The 16,112-nt window shown below is 49.4% G+C and overlaps 1 protein-coding gene across 2 annotated transcripts in view; it reads left to right on the forward strand.

The window, feature by feature from the left end:
• The first annotated feature begins 754 nt into the window (after positions 1-754).
• The window catches only part of ALPK3 (alpha kinase 3), a 54,569-nt gene continuing 39,211 nt past the window's right edge, over positions 755-16,112 (forward strand). The window contains exons 1-3 of one of the 2 annotated variants that reach the window (XM_055555695.1): positions 755-1,071; positions 5,961-5,999; positions 9,767-9,888. In XM_055555695.1, the coding sequence (XP_055411670.1) occupies positions 794-1,071; positions 5,961-5,999; positions 9,767-9,888 (439 nt within the window). In that variant the 5' untranslated portion in view covers positions 755-793. The remainder of the gene's footprint in view (positions 1,072-5,960; positions 6,000-9,766; positions 9,889-16,112) is intronic. The other variant, XM_055555694.1, reaches the window with a different exon arrangement.

Raw genomic sequence — 16,112 nt, forward strand, 5'->3', positions numbered from 1 at the left:
GGACTGCAGCCTACCAGGCTCCTCCATCCATGGGATTTTCCAGGCAAGGGTACTGGAGTGGGGTGCCATCGCCTTCTCCCTAGAGATGTTTACTGAACCCCTAATCTACCCTAGATAATGGAGAGGAACATTCTGAGGAGTTCTGGCCTCCTCGGAACTGAGGTTACTTATGTAGGTACGTGGGTGTGGGTCTAAGTGTTGGGTCAACAGCCACTGGCAAGGCCAGGGTCAGTCAGGGCTGCCGCCAGGAAGAGGGACAGGTCTGGGCTCCCGCTGGATTCAGTCCAGGTTTTGAGCCTCCCTCCCCTCCCCGTCACTGCCTCTTTCAGCCCCCACCCCGGCCATCTTTGGTCTTTCCGGGCTTTGCCCCCTACACCACACGCAGCTCCTCTGGTCCTCCCGCACCTTCCACTAGGCAAAGGCCGCAAAGCCCGACCTTCCACATCTGCAAGACGGGGAGAGTGGGGAAGGAAGGCTGGCGTGAAGCCTGGGTCCCAGAGACCAGGTGAGGAAGGTGAGGGGCATACGCTCAGTCCCATTCTAGAACAGCACCCCGACCCTTGCCGCTCTTGCTCCCTGAAGCCTCTCTGACCCCTGACCCCGCCGCCCGGGGTGGCTGCGGGCGCCAAGAGGGCGCTCCACACACGTCGGGCCGTCGGCTGAGGAAAGGAGCCGACGCCCCGGAGTGGGCCCCTCAGGCAGGGCCTGGCGGGGCCCCTCGCGTCCCGGCGCCCTCCGGCGCCTCGGAGGCCGCGGTGGCCGGCCCGGGCCGGGGGAGGGACAGCAGCAGGTGATGACGGCCGGGCCCGGGGCTATAAATAGGGGCGCGCGTCAGCCGCGGGCGAGAGAGGCGGCCGGCGGCGCGGGCCTGACGGGCAGGGGCCGGGAGCGCGGGCAGGGGCCGGAGGCGGAAAGGGCCGGCAGCAGCATGGGGTCGCGGAGGGCCCCCGGCCACGGTTGGGGCTCGGGCGGACGGTCTGAGGCGGGGGGCGACGGCGAGGACGACGGGCCCGTGTGGATCCCCAGCCCCGCCAGCCGCAGCTACCTGCTCAGCGTGCGGCCCGAGACCAGGTGAGTCGCGCCCTGGGGGCCGGGCCGGCGGGCGAGCAGCGGCCGCCAGCGAGGCCTCAGGAGGGGCCCCGCCCGGCCTGTGGAGAAATGGTGCCGCCGGACCGGCCCTGAGGGCCCTTCAGGGTCTCCCTGGCCTCTGCCGGCTCCGTGGGCCTCAGGCCTCAGGCCATGAGAGGCCCTGGGGACGAGGAAGGCCTACTTCGGGGTGATTTCCCAGGGTCCCGAGTGGCTCCTTATCTCCCCACCTCACTCCCGCCCCTCCTTACCCTCGCCCCACGCTCAGCTACTCCCTGGCCTCGGATTCCACAGCCCAGATAAGGAAAGCCAGACAGGCTGACATTCCTGCTGGCTGGGGGGGAGGGGGTGGGGGGATGCCAGAGGCACTGCCCTGAGGGGGTCTGCTTAGTTCAGGAGTCACTGGGAAGAAATAAACTGTGCAAAGAAGGTGCTTCCTCTGGGCCCTGGTCTTTCATGGGATCTTGGTGGGGGCTGGTGAGGTGAAGGGGTGGCCTGAAATGCTGGTCAGTCTGCCTGAGGATTCAGAGCTCCAGGCTCTGAGGCAGCCAGTCGCCCTGCCCAGTTTGGGGTGATGGGTGCCATCCCCAGGATGCCAAGGAAAGGAGCCCGAATGATCCTCTTCCAAGAGTTGAAGAGGTATGGTTGCTTTGGTTTAGGAGCTAGGCTACCCACAGGTGGAAAGACTCACAAGACGATAGATTGGCATTTTGCCCCTCAAGGGCTTCCCTGGTAGCTCAGACAGTAAAGCATCTGCCTACAATGCTGGAGACAGGGGTTCTATCCCTGGGTTGGGAAGATTTTCTGGAGTAGGAAACGGCAATCTACTCCAAGATTCTTGCCTGGAAAATCCCATGGAAAGAGGAGCCTGGCGGGCTACATAGGGTCGCAGAGTCGGACACGACTGAGCTAGTCTCTTGGCCCTCAAAGGCACACAGACACACAGAGACATGTGCATTACCATGAAGATGAACACTTCCTGTCTCCTCTAAACTAAGGGCAGCTTAGTTTCCCTCCAACTCTGGAGTCTATTCCAAAGGGAATTGTGATGGATGGCTAGTGGGTGAGTGGTTGTGTTGCTGCCCCAGAACTTGGCTAATCATAGGTTATATACAGAAAACAGCCCCTCCTCTGAGAAGCTGCCTGGGGACCTCTTGTCCTCCATTCTTAAAATGGCACAAAAACAGACATCAAGGACATTCAGGAAAAGTCCCAGGCACTTCCTCGTGGATTGGCTGAGTTCTGTTGACCTTGGAGTTGTAAAAGTTCAAATGTAACCAGAACCGGTTTCTGCATAAAACTCGTCAAATGGTGTCACATGTCTGGGGCAGGGCGGAGGGCTGATGTTAGTGACTGAGTCAGACTCGCCAAGGCTCCTGGCTGCCAAGAAAGCATGCCCCTTCCTCTAACCACTAGATCTATGGAAAAACTGGAATGAAATGTGTGTATTTATCCAGTCCGTGGTGAAGCTGACTGGCCTGTGGGAGCCTCAACAATTGTCTCACACTTGTAACCGAGATTGTGTCTGGCCTTTGTCAGTACCAGTGGTACAGCAGAAGAGGGATGCAGGGCCCTTCTCGGAGACAACATTGGGGTGGCTTGCAAACCAGACGTAACTTGGAGGTCAGGGGAATGGGGCTGTTAGGAAAAAGCGTGAGCAGTTGTATGGTAGATACAATTACACATCTGATGAGCAGTTGTATGGTAGATACAATTACACATCTGATGAGCAGTGTGTCAGCCTGAGAACTGCAGGTGGGTTAGAAGTGTCTGGTTTAGGTTCCTTTGGGCCTGAGTGAGAATGGTCTTAAATGGAGATTCTTTTCATCAAGTGCTTGGAGAGGCAGGGCTGGGACATTGGGAGGGAGGGTTTTCTAGCCCAAGACTGTGGCCTGTGGGCTTGCCCCTTCCAGGTAGCCACAGAACAGCCAGGTCCTGAGGCACCAGGAAGGCCAGGTTTCTCTCACCTCTGGAAAAGCCTCTGGCCAGGGAGGGGAGACTATGACAGTGAATGGGGCTGTTGGGGACTTGAGGTGGGGCAGGGGCCAGTTCATAGTTCTCTGTCAAGACCTGACTCTTGTGTTAGAGCAAGCAACCGTACAGCCTTCTGTCTCTCAGAGCAACCTGAATGCTTGTGGGGATGGGAAGAGGGGCCAAGAGATGAAGAAAGAGGGTCCCTTGAGGGTTTTGTCAGCTAACCCTGGCTCCTGAGCCCTGACTCTTCCAGAATTCTGACTGAGAGGCAAATTCTAGCCCACTCACTCCTGACTTCAACCTTTCCTGGGTCTACTTCCATACATATCTATCATGGAGCTTGTGAGTCATCATTCTGTGAGCCTTGGGAGAGTGGACTGCCCCTGTGAGCTGATGGACAGCTGCGCTGGGAGCCAGGTATCAGAAGCTTTGGCCCAAGTCTAGAACTTGTCTTCCTATGCATTCCTTTCTTTTCTCCAACCCTGGGGAGATTTCCAATCCATAGTTAGCCCAGGAGTGAGAGGTCCAACATGCACGTAACCCCCCCAAACTGTTGCCCCAACTTCCTACAGATCCAACCTCACTTTTATGGGAAGATGGAGCCTGGATGAGCTAGAGAAGGTTAAGGAACCACAGTCAGGTGTTTGGAGTTATAACTGGATTCTGAGGGACATCGAGATGTTCCAGAAATCTCTGCTTCCTCATTTCTTGGATGTTCTGGCCCAAGTGGGCCCAGAGGAGCAGTAGAACTGGTGATATTTGCTGTAGTTTTGTGGCATCTCTTTTGTTCAGCTTGGGTAAAGCAAATTGTCTAGGTCTTTCAGGAAAACTGAGGCATCAGGCCAGGACTTTCTGGGGGCCTTTTGTGTCCCAGAATATATGAAAGCCAGGAGGAATGGGAGGCTCCAGCTTCTAGGAACAGTCCTGGCTCCCCCCACCCTCCTGCCCTGCCACCCCCCCAACCCCACCCCCCCAACAGGCCTACATTTCTCCTTTATGAAGAGACCGTTCCTTCGTGGGCCCTGAATTTCTATTCTATAAAATGAAAGTATCACTAAGAACGTTTTTAGGCCTATTTATCCCATCACTGAGCTTCCTTAGTGGCTCAGTGGTAAAGAATCCACCTGCCAGTGCAAGAGATGCAGGAGATGCAGGTTCCATCCCTGGATTGGGAAGATCCCCTGGAGTAGGAAATAGCAACCCACTCCAGTATTGTTGCCTGAGAAATCCTATAGATAGAAGTACCTGGTAGGCTACAGTCCATGAGGTTGCAAAAGTCGGACATGACTGAGCAACTGAACAACAACAACATCCCAACATTTGATGCCTCTGATTCAGACCCTGTCACAGTCAGTAATTGGGGAGTTCCTGGGGTGAGAGCCCTGAGCCAACCTCTGGCCCAGCCAGCAGATCACAGGCACCTTTTGAAGACAAGGTGCCTTCACTGCCTGGGACTCCTCCTGACATGGCTGATTATCTAAGGGTGAGGCCCGGAGAAATCAGGATGAGGCTGGGGAGCTCTAGCCCTGGAGAGAGCCAGGGAGGGGTGACTGTCACAGCTCAGTCCCTTGCCCACTTGCAGGTGAAAGCTGTCATTTCCTGTGAATTAGAGAGCTGATTCTCCCTGTCCCCTTCCCAGGGAAGAAATCCAGACCCAGCAAAGGAGAAATCTCTCCATTCTAAGGAGAAAGGCAAAGGAAGTCCATCATAAGGAAAGGATGGAGTTGGCCAGTGCCTTGAAACCATGGGAGGTCTACCCTCACGGCCTCTGGAGGATTTTTAAAGCTCTGAATAAAGGCAGCTGCATTCTGGAGCAGCAGCTTCTCTGGGGGTAGGGCTCTTTGGGTCTGAAGGATGTACTTCCCCAGTGGTATCCATAAATCCAGGCGCACAGAAGTGGAAGCCATGTTTGGGGGCATAAGGTGAATTTGTTTTTGTTTTTTGTTATACAGATACAGGCTGTCAGTGGTTAGAGTTGCAGACTGACAGTTCTGTTGAGCAGATTGGGCTGTTGATAATGAAGGGAGAGCTGTTCTCACTGTGGGGCCAGCTGAAGGGAGTGAGTGTAGTTGGGAGGGGTGGGGACCTGAGATCTCCCAGAGAACTGTGTCCCTAGACCCCTCTGGAGATACTTGTGTTGGAAGGAATGGAGGCAGAGGTGAAAGTTGACTCATACCCACTGGATCTCCGAGGGGCAGCTCTGTGTGATCCTCACCCTGCAGTAGCCTACCCAGCCCCCAGCTGGTTTCAGCTCTCAGCTGTCCTGGGGCAGGAGGGGTGATCAGCGTCATGGGCCTTGTGCTGGTCTGACCCAACTGGGTGCCTCCTGGCTCCTGCTGAATTAACCGCTTTGTTTTCCTTCTCTTCTTGACTCTCCCAGCTGGTTTGCCTTGCGTGGCCTCTTTAACCGTACTTTAACATATTAATGGGTGTTCTCCAAGCCACCTGTCTCTTTCCCAGCCTCTGAGGGGATTTCCAGGAACTGGGGGCTCTTCTCCCCTAAAAGGCCAAGGGTTGAAGCAGGAGCTGCCCCACCCTGCCTTCCCCCTGACCCGCTGGTGTGCTGCAGAGGTGGGGAGATGTGCCAGGCAGCTATGAGTGACACAAGGACCCAGGACACACCTTTCTTAAAGCTCAGCCCCAAGGGGCCTCCCTCCTGCCTAACCATTTCTCTGGACCCTGCTACACTTAACAAGTTCTTGGTTTCAGATACATGGGTGTCCGGTGGTGAGGCCACTTGCTAACTGGAGCTGGCCAAGTAAGACAGCTGGTCCCTTTTAATAGAAAGGCCCTTGGGCCCCAGATGGTGGCCGATTAATACTTTGCCTACTGTTGTTGATTTCACCTCCTCCTCTCTTTGCTTTTTTGGCCTAATGATTCCGTTTGCTGTTTTTGCTTAGCTTATCAAGCAACCGGTTATCTCACCCCAGCTCTGGAAGGTAAACGCACCATTGCATTACATTTCTCTGACTGCTTTTTTTTTCCTTGGGTCTGGGCACTGAGGGGTCTCTGGGTGACTGCTTGTGCACTAATAACCAAGCTGCATGGGGTGAAGGGAGTGGAGAGGGTGGTTGGGGAGGGTGTGAGCGGGCACTCAGTGAGCATGGATCTCACGGGGGCCAGAGATGATGCTTGCATGGACCATTTGAAGGGGGTGCCGGGACCCAGAGATAGGCAGGGGTTCCCAAGATGCCTGCAACTCTATCTCTGTGCCCCTGGGATGGGCACCATGGGACCAGAGCAGAGAGCCTCCAGTCACGTGACCTGTTTCTCCCTCAACCTAGGTTTTCATGGTTTTTGTAACCACATATCTAGGTTTGACAGCTTATTGTCTGTCTTCTAACCATGGCTACTTCCTTAAAAAAAATTTTTTTTCCTCAGTCCCTTAAGTTCTCCTTCTGTTATCTCCTTCTCTGAATTTCCCTCTCCTTTGACTTCTCTCCACCCCTGCAGACTGTGAACTCTGTGAGGTCAGGGCTATCATGTGAATGTCTTTCTGTGTTAACTTGTTCTCTGAATCCGCTTCAGAGACAGAGCAGGGCCCCAGCAGGCCCGCAGTCAGAGTTTGCCTGTTGAACGGCTGTCCTCTTACCTCCTTAACTGGAGACAGCTCTCCACCCCTGGCTGAACTGACAATTGTGATCAAAATGGGAACATTTCCTGGCTACTTTTCACTGTTTGGGCCTCCTCCCAGACTCTGGTAGATCTAGGGAAGAGTTGGCCATAGTTTTCACACAGAGAAAGATTTCTGCATAGCTAACTGGTTTCTGAAAAGCTAATAACGTCTACAGGGATGGTCAGTAGCTACTATGTACGTTTCCTGTGACAGGGGTAGATACTGAAGGGGCAGAAGACAGGGTATCCAGCTCATTCAAAGCAGAGTGTGTTAAGTGTTAAAAGAGAGTTTGGAAGTTTATTTAAAGCAAGGTAAATACCAAACCTATGGGCAGGATTAGGTTCCTTTGAAGATGTTGAAAACCAGTGATGATTCTGGAGTTCTATAGAGACACATGGTTAGGCTGTGATATTCTTATGAATTCATGGAGTTGGAAGGACTTGGAGGTGTCAGGGTAGGACTAGACCACTTCCAGGTGCGTGGACTTCCTGGCTTCCCAGAAGACTGGAAGCAGCAGACTTGGATTCCATCTCACATCTGAGTGGTTTAGAAAATAGGAACAGAAAGCTGGTGACAGGTTATTAGAATATGATAGTATATGCAATGACTCTGTCCCAGCCAAATGCACCCTGGATCCACTTTCCTAGAGGGTGTTTTCCTAGCTATACTCTTCAGCAGTTACTTAGGATTTTCCATTATAAGAATGTTATAATACAGTTAGGACTTAGTCTGGAAATTTGAAAAGATAAGTATTCTTTCTTATAAAACAAAAATAATGAAATAACTACCTTGTTGTTAAATATCTAGCATGAGCACTTGTCTCTGCAAATTTTCTTGAAGCCTGACTTCCCTGTTTTCCTCACTTACCCAGTTGCTTATTTTCTTAGACTTGTCCAAGCAGCTTCATCCCTAAGAGCCTAGACTGAGTATGAGAGCCAGGTTCACATTCATGAGTAGGTTAGGATTCAAATTAGGTCGGAGAAGGCAATGGCACCCCACTCCAGCACTCTTGCCTGGAAAATCCCATGGACGGAGAAGCCTGGTGGGCTGCGGTCCATGGGGTCGCGAAGAGTCAGACACGACTGAGTGACTTCACTTTCACTTTTCACTTTCCTGCATTGGAGAAGGAAATGGCAATCCACTCCAGTGTTCTTGCCTGGAGAATCCCAGGGACAGGGGAGCCTGGTGGGCTGCCATCTATGGGGTCGCACAGAGTCGGACACGACTGAAGCGACTTAGCAGCAGCAGCAGTAGCAGCAGGGAGGACATAATTAGGGATGTTTTGAATTAGTTGCAAAATCATAGAAGTACAATGACTTTTGGCAGGGCAGTTTCCTCTAGAAACTGCTGGTTGGGAGTTGGTATTCCCTGAAGTCAGGAATTGCTGGTAGTATGAGAGCAGTGAGAAATGTTTTCAGATTGTAACTCCCAAGTGTCAGAGCGTTGACAGTCTAGATCCTGAAGGACCCTCTATTTTCGACTGGATTAAAAGAAAAAGGAAAGGACAGTAGTTTCTTCCAACAGTAAGCTACAAGAAGACAGTTCTTACAACTGTCTAATAAGTTACTTAGGTTCCAGGTGGGAGCGTGGCAGGGAGTGTGATGGCAGCCTTCACCACAGTCCCCAGTTGGGATTCTCTTTCTGGGCAGTCCTTCTGGGCGAGGACTCCTGTCAGCTTCCCAGAGGCCCAAGCATCTGTGATCCTGTGTAGAGACGGTTGGACCCCTCTCAGTCCAGAAGTCTTACTTGATTCCAGGCCTTCCTCCTGGGATGCAAGCTTTCTCCTCAAACTCAAGTCCAGAATGACATCCACAGAGATGGTCAACTGAATGGGGATGCCCTCCCAACAAAGCAGGGCTGTAGCTCCTGTCTGCTTGTGTTCCCACAGACTCTTACCTGCCCCTGTGGAGACGTCACAGGCAGACACACACTGCCCATGGGCAACTGCCTCTTCTTCCGAGGCACAGAGCAAAGCAGCACTGATCTGTCTGCCCCCCAACAGTTCTTCCTGCTCCTCCTCACATCATCCCTCACAGTCCTCCCTGCTGCTCAGCAGAGGGTGTGTGGGTTGGGGGCGGGAAGAGGAGGGCTGGGCACGGCTTGTGCACCGCACAACCTGGCTATGTGGTTACACGTCACGCCTAGGGATGCATTGTGTCTCTGCTGGCCCATGAAGGGTTTGGCATGGTGGTTTGCTGCGTGAGGGCAGGTAGGAGAGGACTGTCAATGCTGAGCAGTGCTGGTGAGTCTGTGATCAACTCAGTGAGCCCACAAATGCCTCTGAGTTCTGGGAGATGGACTTTCACAAGGGAGCCAAAAGCCCTGACTCTCGCACGGGTGGATCTATTTGTGATTGGCAGTCCTGCTGGTAGGTCCTGGAGCTGCCAGTATTCACTTGAGCATGTGGTACCCACTGGAGAGCAAGGGAGCCATGGCTGGCTTTCCACTGGAGGTCCATGGCCCTGTGTAGGGTCAGGATTCATTTGAATCTTTCTTTTCTAATACTCCTAGGAACTAGAAGCTGCCATTGGGTCTAGACCCCTGGCATTGGCCAGCTTGTTCTTGGTCTGCTATGGGTCTATCCTCACAAAGGCAGGGGCTCTTCTTCTGATCCCTGAGCTCCTGGGACCTGTTACCCTTGGGCTTTCCCTCCATGGCATGAATGGAGGCTCTGCTGTGCTGGGACCTCCATCTCTGAAGCTGGGCCTGTCCATGTGTATGTCTCCCCCATGCACGAGCTTACCTGAAGATGAAAGGTGGAGTGTGAAGCAAAGCCCCCCAGTAAGGATGGAATGGGAATGCCAGGACTAGTGGTCTGGCATGCGCAGGAGCCTGGTCCCTGGTCAGAAGGGACCCATTTTAACAGGTCTGGGTCAGGATTCCATTCAGCCCCTGGTCACTTCCCTGCCCCCATCCTGGCCATGAGATCTAGCTCTCTTGAAGAAAGACTTTCCCAGGTGCTGGAGCCATGGCTACAGGATGCTGGATGGTCATGGTAAGATAGAAGCCACCTTGGACCACTCCAGGCCGTGGCATCATGCAGTGGAGATAGGAGAAACGCTGCTCTGAACAGTTCTTTGCCTTTCCTAGGAGCACCTTCTGCTCCATCATTGCTCAGCTAACAGAGGAGACCCAGCCGCTATTTGAGACCACACTCAAGTCCCGGGCTGTGTCCGAGGACAGCGACGTCAGATTCACCTGCATCGTCACAGGTAATGAGGCTGTCTGTATGATCCGTGCCAGAGCTGCTGCACAGGTCAGGGTCCAACGGGTCTGTGGGCACAGGCATGGAGAGGGGTTGGCTGTGCAAGTTGACATTGGTCTTCTTAGCTATCTCTCCAGTTTAACTTCTCTATGTGGGTGGGGGTCCCTTTCTCCTCCCACTCTGAAGCCACACATACACCCTGCTGTTCTTCAAAACCTGTCTTCCATATAGGTTCCTCACACTCAGACATGCATATGCGACTGATGAATCTTATTCCAAGGAAAGAAGCTCTCTATCTGAAAGAGGTTTTCAAGGCCATCTTCTCAAATATTCCCATTTTACAGCTGAGTAGTTTGAGACTTCAGAGTCTCAAGCCTGATAGACAGTAATATATAGTGATTCTGAATGCAGACCTTGGCTGGAGTCAGGCTGCCTGGCTTAGGATGCTGGCTTGTCCCCTTTCCAGTTATATGATATTGAGTACTTCATCTGCAAAGTGGAGACTGTAATGGTAAGAATGCAAAGCATTTGGAATAATACCTGGCATACAGTAAGTACCATATAAGTGTTAGCAATTAGCTATCATTATGTTCATTTCACCAAATTCCATGGTGGAATTTGAAGCAACAGGTTGGCAGAATAGGAAGAGAGAGATACTCCTTGGAAGGGGAGGGTAAAGGGGCGAGGGCTGGGAAGCTGGCTCTGGGCACTGCCCCTCCCCCACACCTCCCAGCACTGGCTCCCATGGCACTAACGCCACCAGGGCTGTAGGACTCACCCACAGGCCCTACCTCTCCCAGCTCTGCAGCCATCAGGTCAAGGTTCTCTCCGAGAGCGCCTCCCCCCTTTTTTTTTCCAGTAAATCAAGAGCATTGATGCCCTTGATGACATGCCAGCAGTGACATGCCCTGATTCTAGGGAGCATGTCTGCCCCAGCCAGCTGAACAGCTTCTCTAGGATTGGGTTCCCTGGGCAGTTTTCACCTTGCCCAGAACCTTCTGAGTTCCCAACTGAGAACACTTCCCAGGGACACAGAGGTGCGCTTGCATCCCTCACCTTTGTACAACACAACACATTTTGCAAAATTTATCTGGTTCCATTGTTGTTGAATTCTTACAAAACCCAGTGAAGTCGGTGCTATTATTAGTCAGATTTTACAGAGAAGGATACTAGAATAGGTTAGGTGACTTGCCAAAGCCCACGAAGTTGGCAAAGAGGAGATGCTGCTGTTGCCCTCTGCAGCATGTGATGCTGCTTGCTTATGCCTGCATCTGCTGCATTACTCTGGCAGTAGCCATTTTCTAGGAAAACTCAGCTCTTTCACGACACCATGCTGTTGCATCTGTTATTTTCTCCATATAGAACGTCCTTAATCCTTTTTAATGAAACTTAATTTTTATTTCATCAAATTAATATATTACAAATAGTTTAAAATTTCAAATTGAACTAAAAATGCAGTTGTCAAAATACAGCCATTCACCCCTCTCATCAATTTGCCTTACCCAGAAGCAACTGTGTTCAGCCTTTAGCACTTTCTTATGGTGTGTACACATTTCTGTAATGCTGGTGTAGTATGTGAACTGCTAACTTTTGAGTCTTCCAGTTTAGATGCTACCCAGTATTCCTGTTATAGTAGAGAGGAAATTAGCTCTTTTTACAGTTATTTTCTCTGCTTCATCTCACTTACCTTCTAAAAATAGTTATATCATAATTTTGTTTAATCAATATTTACTGTTTACTTTATTATGCCTCTGCAATATTAGTCATAACTGAACATTGTAGCATACTATGATTATATTTCTTTCTTCTGTTTTTCATAAGGTTAATCCTTTCTTAATTTTTCTTTTAATTAGCTATTTGGTGTCTATGACTAATTTTTCTTATACTTTCTAAAAGCCTTTTAAAGCAACTTTCCACAAGATTGATACCATCAGTCCTCTGTCAGCTTCTTTCCTTAGAGACATCCCTATTCTATTTGAACTGGTGGCCTTTAGGCCTAATACACAGCTGTTATACTGGGTGTATATGTCATGTTTTATATGTCATATCTCATGTCTTCCTTTTTTTTGGTTTACTCTCTGGCTTTATTGAGCTACATCTAGTGGCTTCTTCAGGTCCCAAAGATGGTACAACAGTGGGAGGCATTATGATGACAAGCTCTCAGCCCTCTCTCTCCTTTGGGTCATCCTGTTCCAGTGTGACTTGGTTGCTCTGTGTGTCTGGTACACAGATGTCATCGTAGAATCTCCCCTCATCATCATCCTGCAGGCTCCCTTTACCTCTCCTGTAATGGACTTCCTGTTTATCTGTATTCTACATTTGTCTCTTTCTTGACTTACATTCTTATTTTGGTAGCTTCCTAGGAGGAGTATATAAATGTTAGACAAATATTAGGTAAATAAATGTTAGACAATTTATGTCTGAAAATGTCTTTATTTTATTTATTTGCTTTACTCTTGATGGAAAGTTTGGCTAGGTATAGAATTCTAAGTTGAAAATAATTTTCCTTCAGAATTTTGAAAACTTTGCTGTAGGTTGCTTTCTTGCTTCCAGTGTTACTACTGTTTAGAGCAAGAGGGCAATTTGATTCCTGATTCCATATAGGAGGCTGGTTTTCCTCTCTGGAATCTTTTAAGAGTGTTTTGATATTTCATAATGGTGTATCTTGATACGAGTGTCTTCATCCAGGGGCATGCTTGGATGCTTTCAGTATGGAAACTTGACAGCCTTTAGTTCTGAGAAATTTGAGATTATTTTGATCTTGATTTCTTCCTCCTGCTTTCTCTGTCCTTTCTTTCTGGAACACCTGTGCATATCTCCTCCCCAGACTCATTTTCTTACCCTTTCGTCGCTTTCACCTATTTGTCTTTTTGTTCCTCCTGAGAGATTTCCTCAGTATTATCTTTCAACTCTTTTGTTGGGTTCTTAATTTCTAAGAGTTTTTTAAAAATTGTTTTCTAAAGCATCCTGTTCTTCTCACGAATGTAATATTTTCTCTAAACTCTCTGAGACTAGTAATGGTAGTTTTCTAAAAGTTTCCTATGTAGTTTGTTTCTTCCAGTTTGCTTTCTTTCTATTTAATTGTTTTGGTTCTTCATCTCCTATTTATAGGGTTTCCTCAGATATCTAGAAATCTTTGGTTGTCAGATAATGATTACAAATAGGAGACTAAAAAGCTGATTGGAAGTTCTGAGCAAGTAGGAGAAGCCTGAAACCTTGGGCCTTCACTCTAGGGTGACCTGGCCACCACTAGAGTTGGGAACTGACAAAATGAGTTTCTTTAGTTACTTTCTCTTGGACTAGCTAGATTCCATAATGAGTACTCTTCTTGTGTCTTGCTGAGTTTTCTGGAAGCTCTGCAGATTAGAGGGTTGGCTGGGCTTCCAGGATAGAGTATTTATTTCATAGATACGTCTTTCCATAGAAAATTCATGCCCTCAACAGTGCTGGCTTACTCTCAGGGCAAAGTTTTACTTTCCCAGATACTAAACCTTATCTTTGGACATATTGGGGAAGGAGCAGTTGGTTACCCAGTGGTATGGAGTGGGTGAGGAGATCCAGAGACCTAATTGTTTTCCACACCCTTTTTAACTTCTCCTTATTTCCCTTTATACCCAGTCCCAGAGGTATCTGGTGGCCAGTTCCTGTGCCCTTTGGGGATTTTCTGGTATTCAAAGGATAGTTCTCAGTTTCTCATCTTAGGGTTAAGCTGCCTTGAGTCTGTTAAGTCAGTTTCTACTTGTCCATCTGCTTTCCAGCTTTCAAAATATTGTTGTTCCTGTTGTTTTCATTTCTATTATCCAATTTATTTTGGTGGAGATTATATATATATGTATATATGTATATGTATATGTGTGTGTGTGTATATATGCATATATATATATATATGCATATATATATATATATATATATATATGCTTTCCTGGTGGCTCAAATGGTAAAGAGTCTGCCTTCAATGCAGGAGACATGGGTTCAAGTCCCTGGGTTGGGAGGATCCCCTGGAGAAGGGAATGACAACCCACCAAGGATTTTTGCCTGGAGAATTCCATGGACAGAGGAACCTGTCAGGGCTACAATCCATGGGGTTGCAAAGAGTCAGACATGGCTGAGCAACTAACACACATACACACATATATTTTTAATAAAAAACTCATTAATGTGGTTTAGTGGGTTTGGGTGAGAGAGTGAAAGTAGATGGTATGCTGATGCTGCTTTTTACCTAGAAGCCTGGCAAATTTCTTCTCATCTTTCAAGGCCCAGCTCAACCAACTTATCCTCTAGGAGGTCATCTCCAGCATTTCCACAGAGAGCTCTTGCTGTTCCTTTCACAGTGCAGCTTCTTGGTTCCTACTTCTCTCTCCCCATAAGACCGTGAGACAGAGCATACCCCTGACACCTCATGCAGCAGGCACGAAGAAGGAGCTCAATACATGTTTGCGAGTATGACCGCGGTGACCCTGACTCTGCTGACGGCACCTTCCACATTGCCTGTTCACTGCAGCTGCAGCCTCAGTGCCTTGACAACAGCAGCTGCTGCAGGAGCCTCCCTCCTCTCCTGCTTCCATTCTGTCCTTTGTAGCCACGGACTCTGAGGGCAACGTGCTGAAGCTGACCCGCGTCTCACAGAGTCTTAGGGTATTTTACTGAATATCCCCAGTGTCATCATGGAAGTAAGCTTTTCCATGCCTCAAGCCCAACTCAAAGGAACAAGCTTTTCTCCCCTCAGTTGCCATAATCCCCTTGTCTCATGATGACCCACCAGGGCAGTGGGCTTCTGCTCAGGAGCACCTGGCATGATGGGATTTACAGCTGTACCAAGTAAGGCTGTGAGGTTCCCAGGCACTCGCTGTCTCTACCATCCATACCTTAGTCCACTGTTGTACCTAGTTCCTCCTTCCCACTCCTCACCCCCACCTGTGTCAGAGATCTTAGGTTGCCTGAATTTCATGTAGCAGATTAGCAACAAAGACTCTGTGATTACCATAGTGCACTATAAATAAGCCTTTCCCAATTATATTAACAGGGAGAAAAGGTAGACTGTAAGAAAGGGGCCAGGGAAAGGGAAAGGGCTATATAGAAAGATCAGAGAACAAAGAAGACAAGAGCTAGAAAGTGGGTCTCCCCTCCACCCTGCCCCACCCCCATCTGGAGTGGAGAATGGTGGGTGGCTGTAAACCTGACTGGCCTTCACATGAGACTGGCGTGGTGATCCTGGCTTCTTCCATGGAGATAGAGTGACCACATTTGACTCTCTTCCTTCCACCCTGCTGGTAGCATTCCCTAGATAAGTTTGTGATGAGTCAGGCTAAGCAGGGCCCTGCCAGGAGGAGGTGATGCTTTCATGGTGGGTGAAACCCTGGTTCAGGTGAGGAAGAATAGTCTGTGGCAGAACCCTTGCTGGCTGACTCTGCAGAAAGTCCTTTGGGACTTTAAGAAGTGGCATATGACCCTGGAGTTCTTCCCTCTCAGAGTGGGCATATGGGGGATAGTGGGCCTTGGCGGAGCCTTCTGGCTCCTGTCTCCCTCAGGGACCCCCTAGCCAGGGCTACTGTCCTTCTCGAGGTGCCCACCTCTGTCTAGCTTGATGATCCCCTTCCCCTACTCTCCTTACCTCTGTTGTCAGTTCTCTGTTAGCTTGTGCGTGTGTGCGGCCAGCTGGACAGAGGGAGTTAGCCTTTAGACTTAGACAGAATCAAGTTCCTGAAGATATTCTTTTTAGAGAAATAAGTCTAAGATGATGACTGCTGGGGGCAGAAACTTACATATTATCTCCAGAATTCCTAGTGAGAAGAACAGAGGAATAAGGGAAAGGAAGCCAGGAACTTTCTCATGTGCCAGCCATGTGACCCTGTGTAAGTTACTTGATTTCTCTGAGTCTCATGTTCCTTTTGTGTAAGACAGATTCAGAGACCCGTCTTGCCTATTTTGTAGAAGAGGGGGATTTGGATTTTGGTTCTTCCATGTACCAGCTGGACACCTTTGGACAGAAGCCTTAGTTTCCTCTCCTTTAAGTCGAGGATGTATAACAGCACCTTTATCATAGGACTCATGAGAGGAGCAGATGAGGTAATACAGGAAAAATGTCCAGCTCAGTATCTGGCTTATAGTAAGTCTTCAATAAATGTTCACTGTTGTCTTCACAGGGTTATTATGAGGACCAAATAAAATTCTATCTTTGAAAGCTCTTTGAAAACTCTAAATATATACATTCATCAGTATTATTCTCCTGAA

The sequence above is a fragment of the Bubalus kerabau genome, chromosome 19, assembly GCF_029407905.1.
Source record: "Bubalus kerabau isolate K-KA32 ecotype Philippines breed swamp buffalo chromosome 19, PCC_UOA_SB_1v2, whole genome shotgun sequence".
Classification (NCBI taxonomy): Eukaryota; Metazoa; Chordata; class Mammalia; order Artiodactyla; family Bovidae; genus Bubalus; species Bubalus kerabau.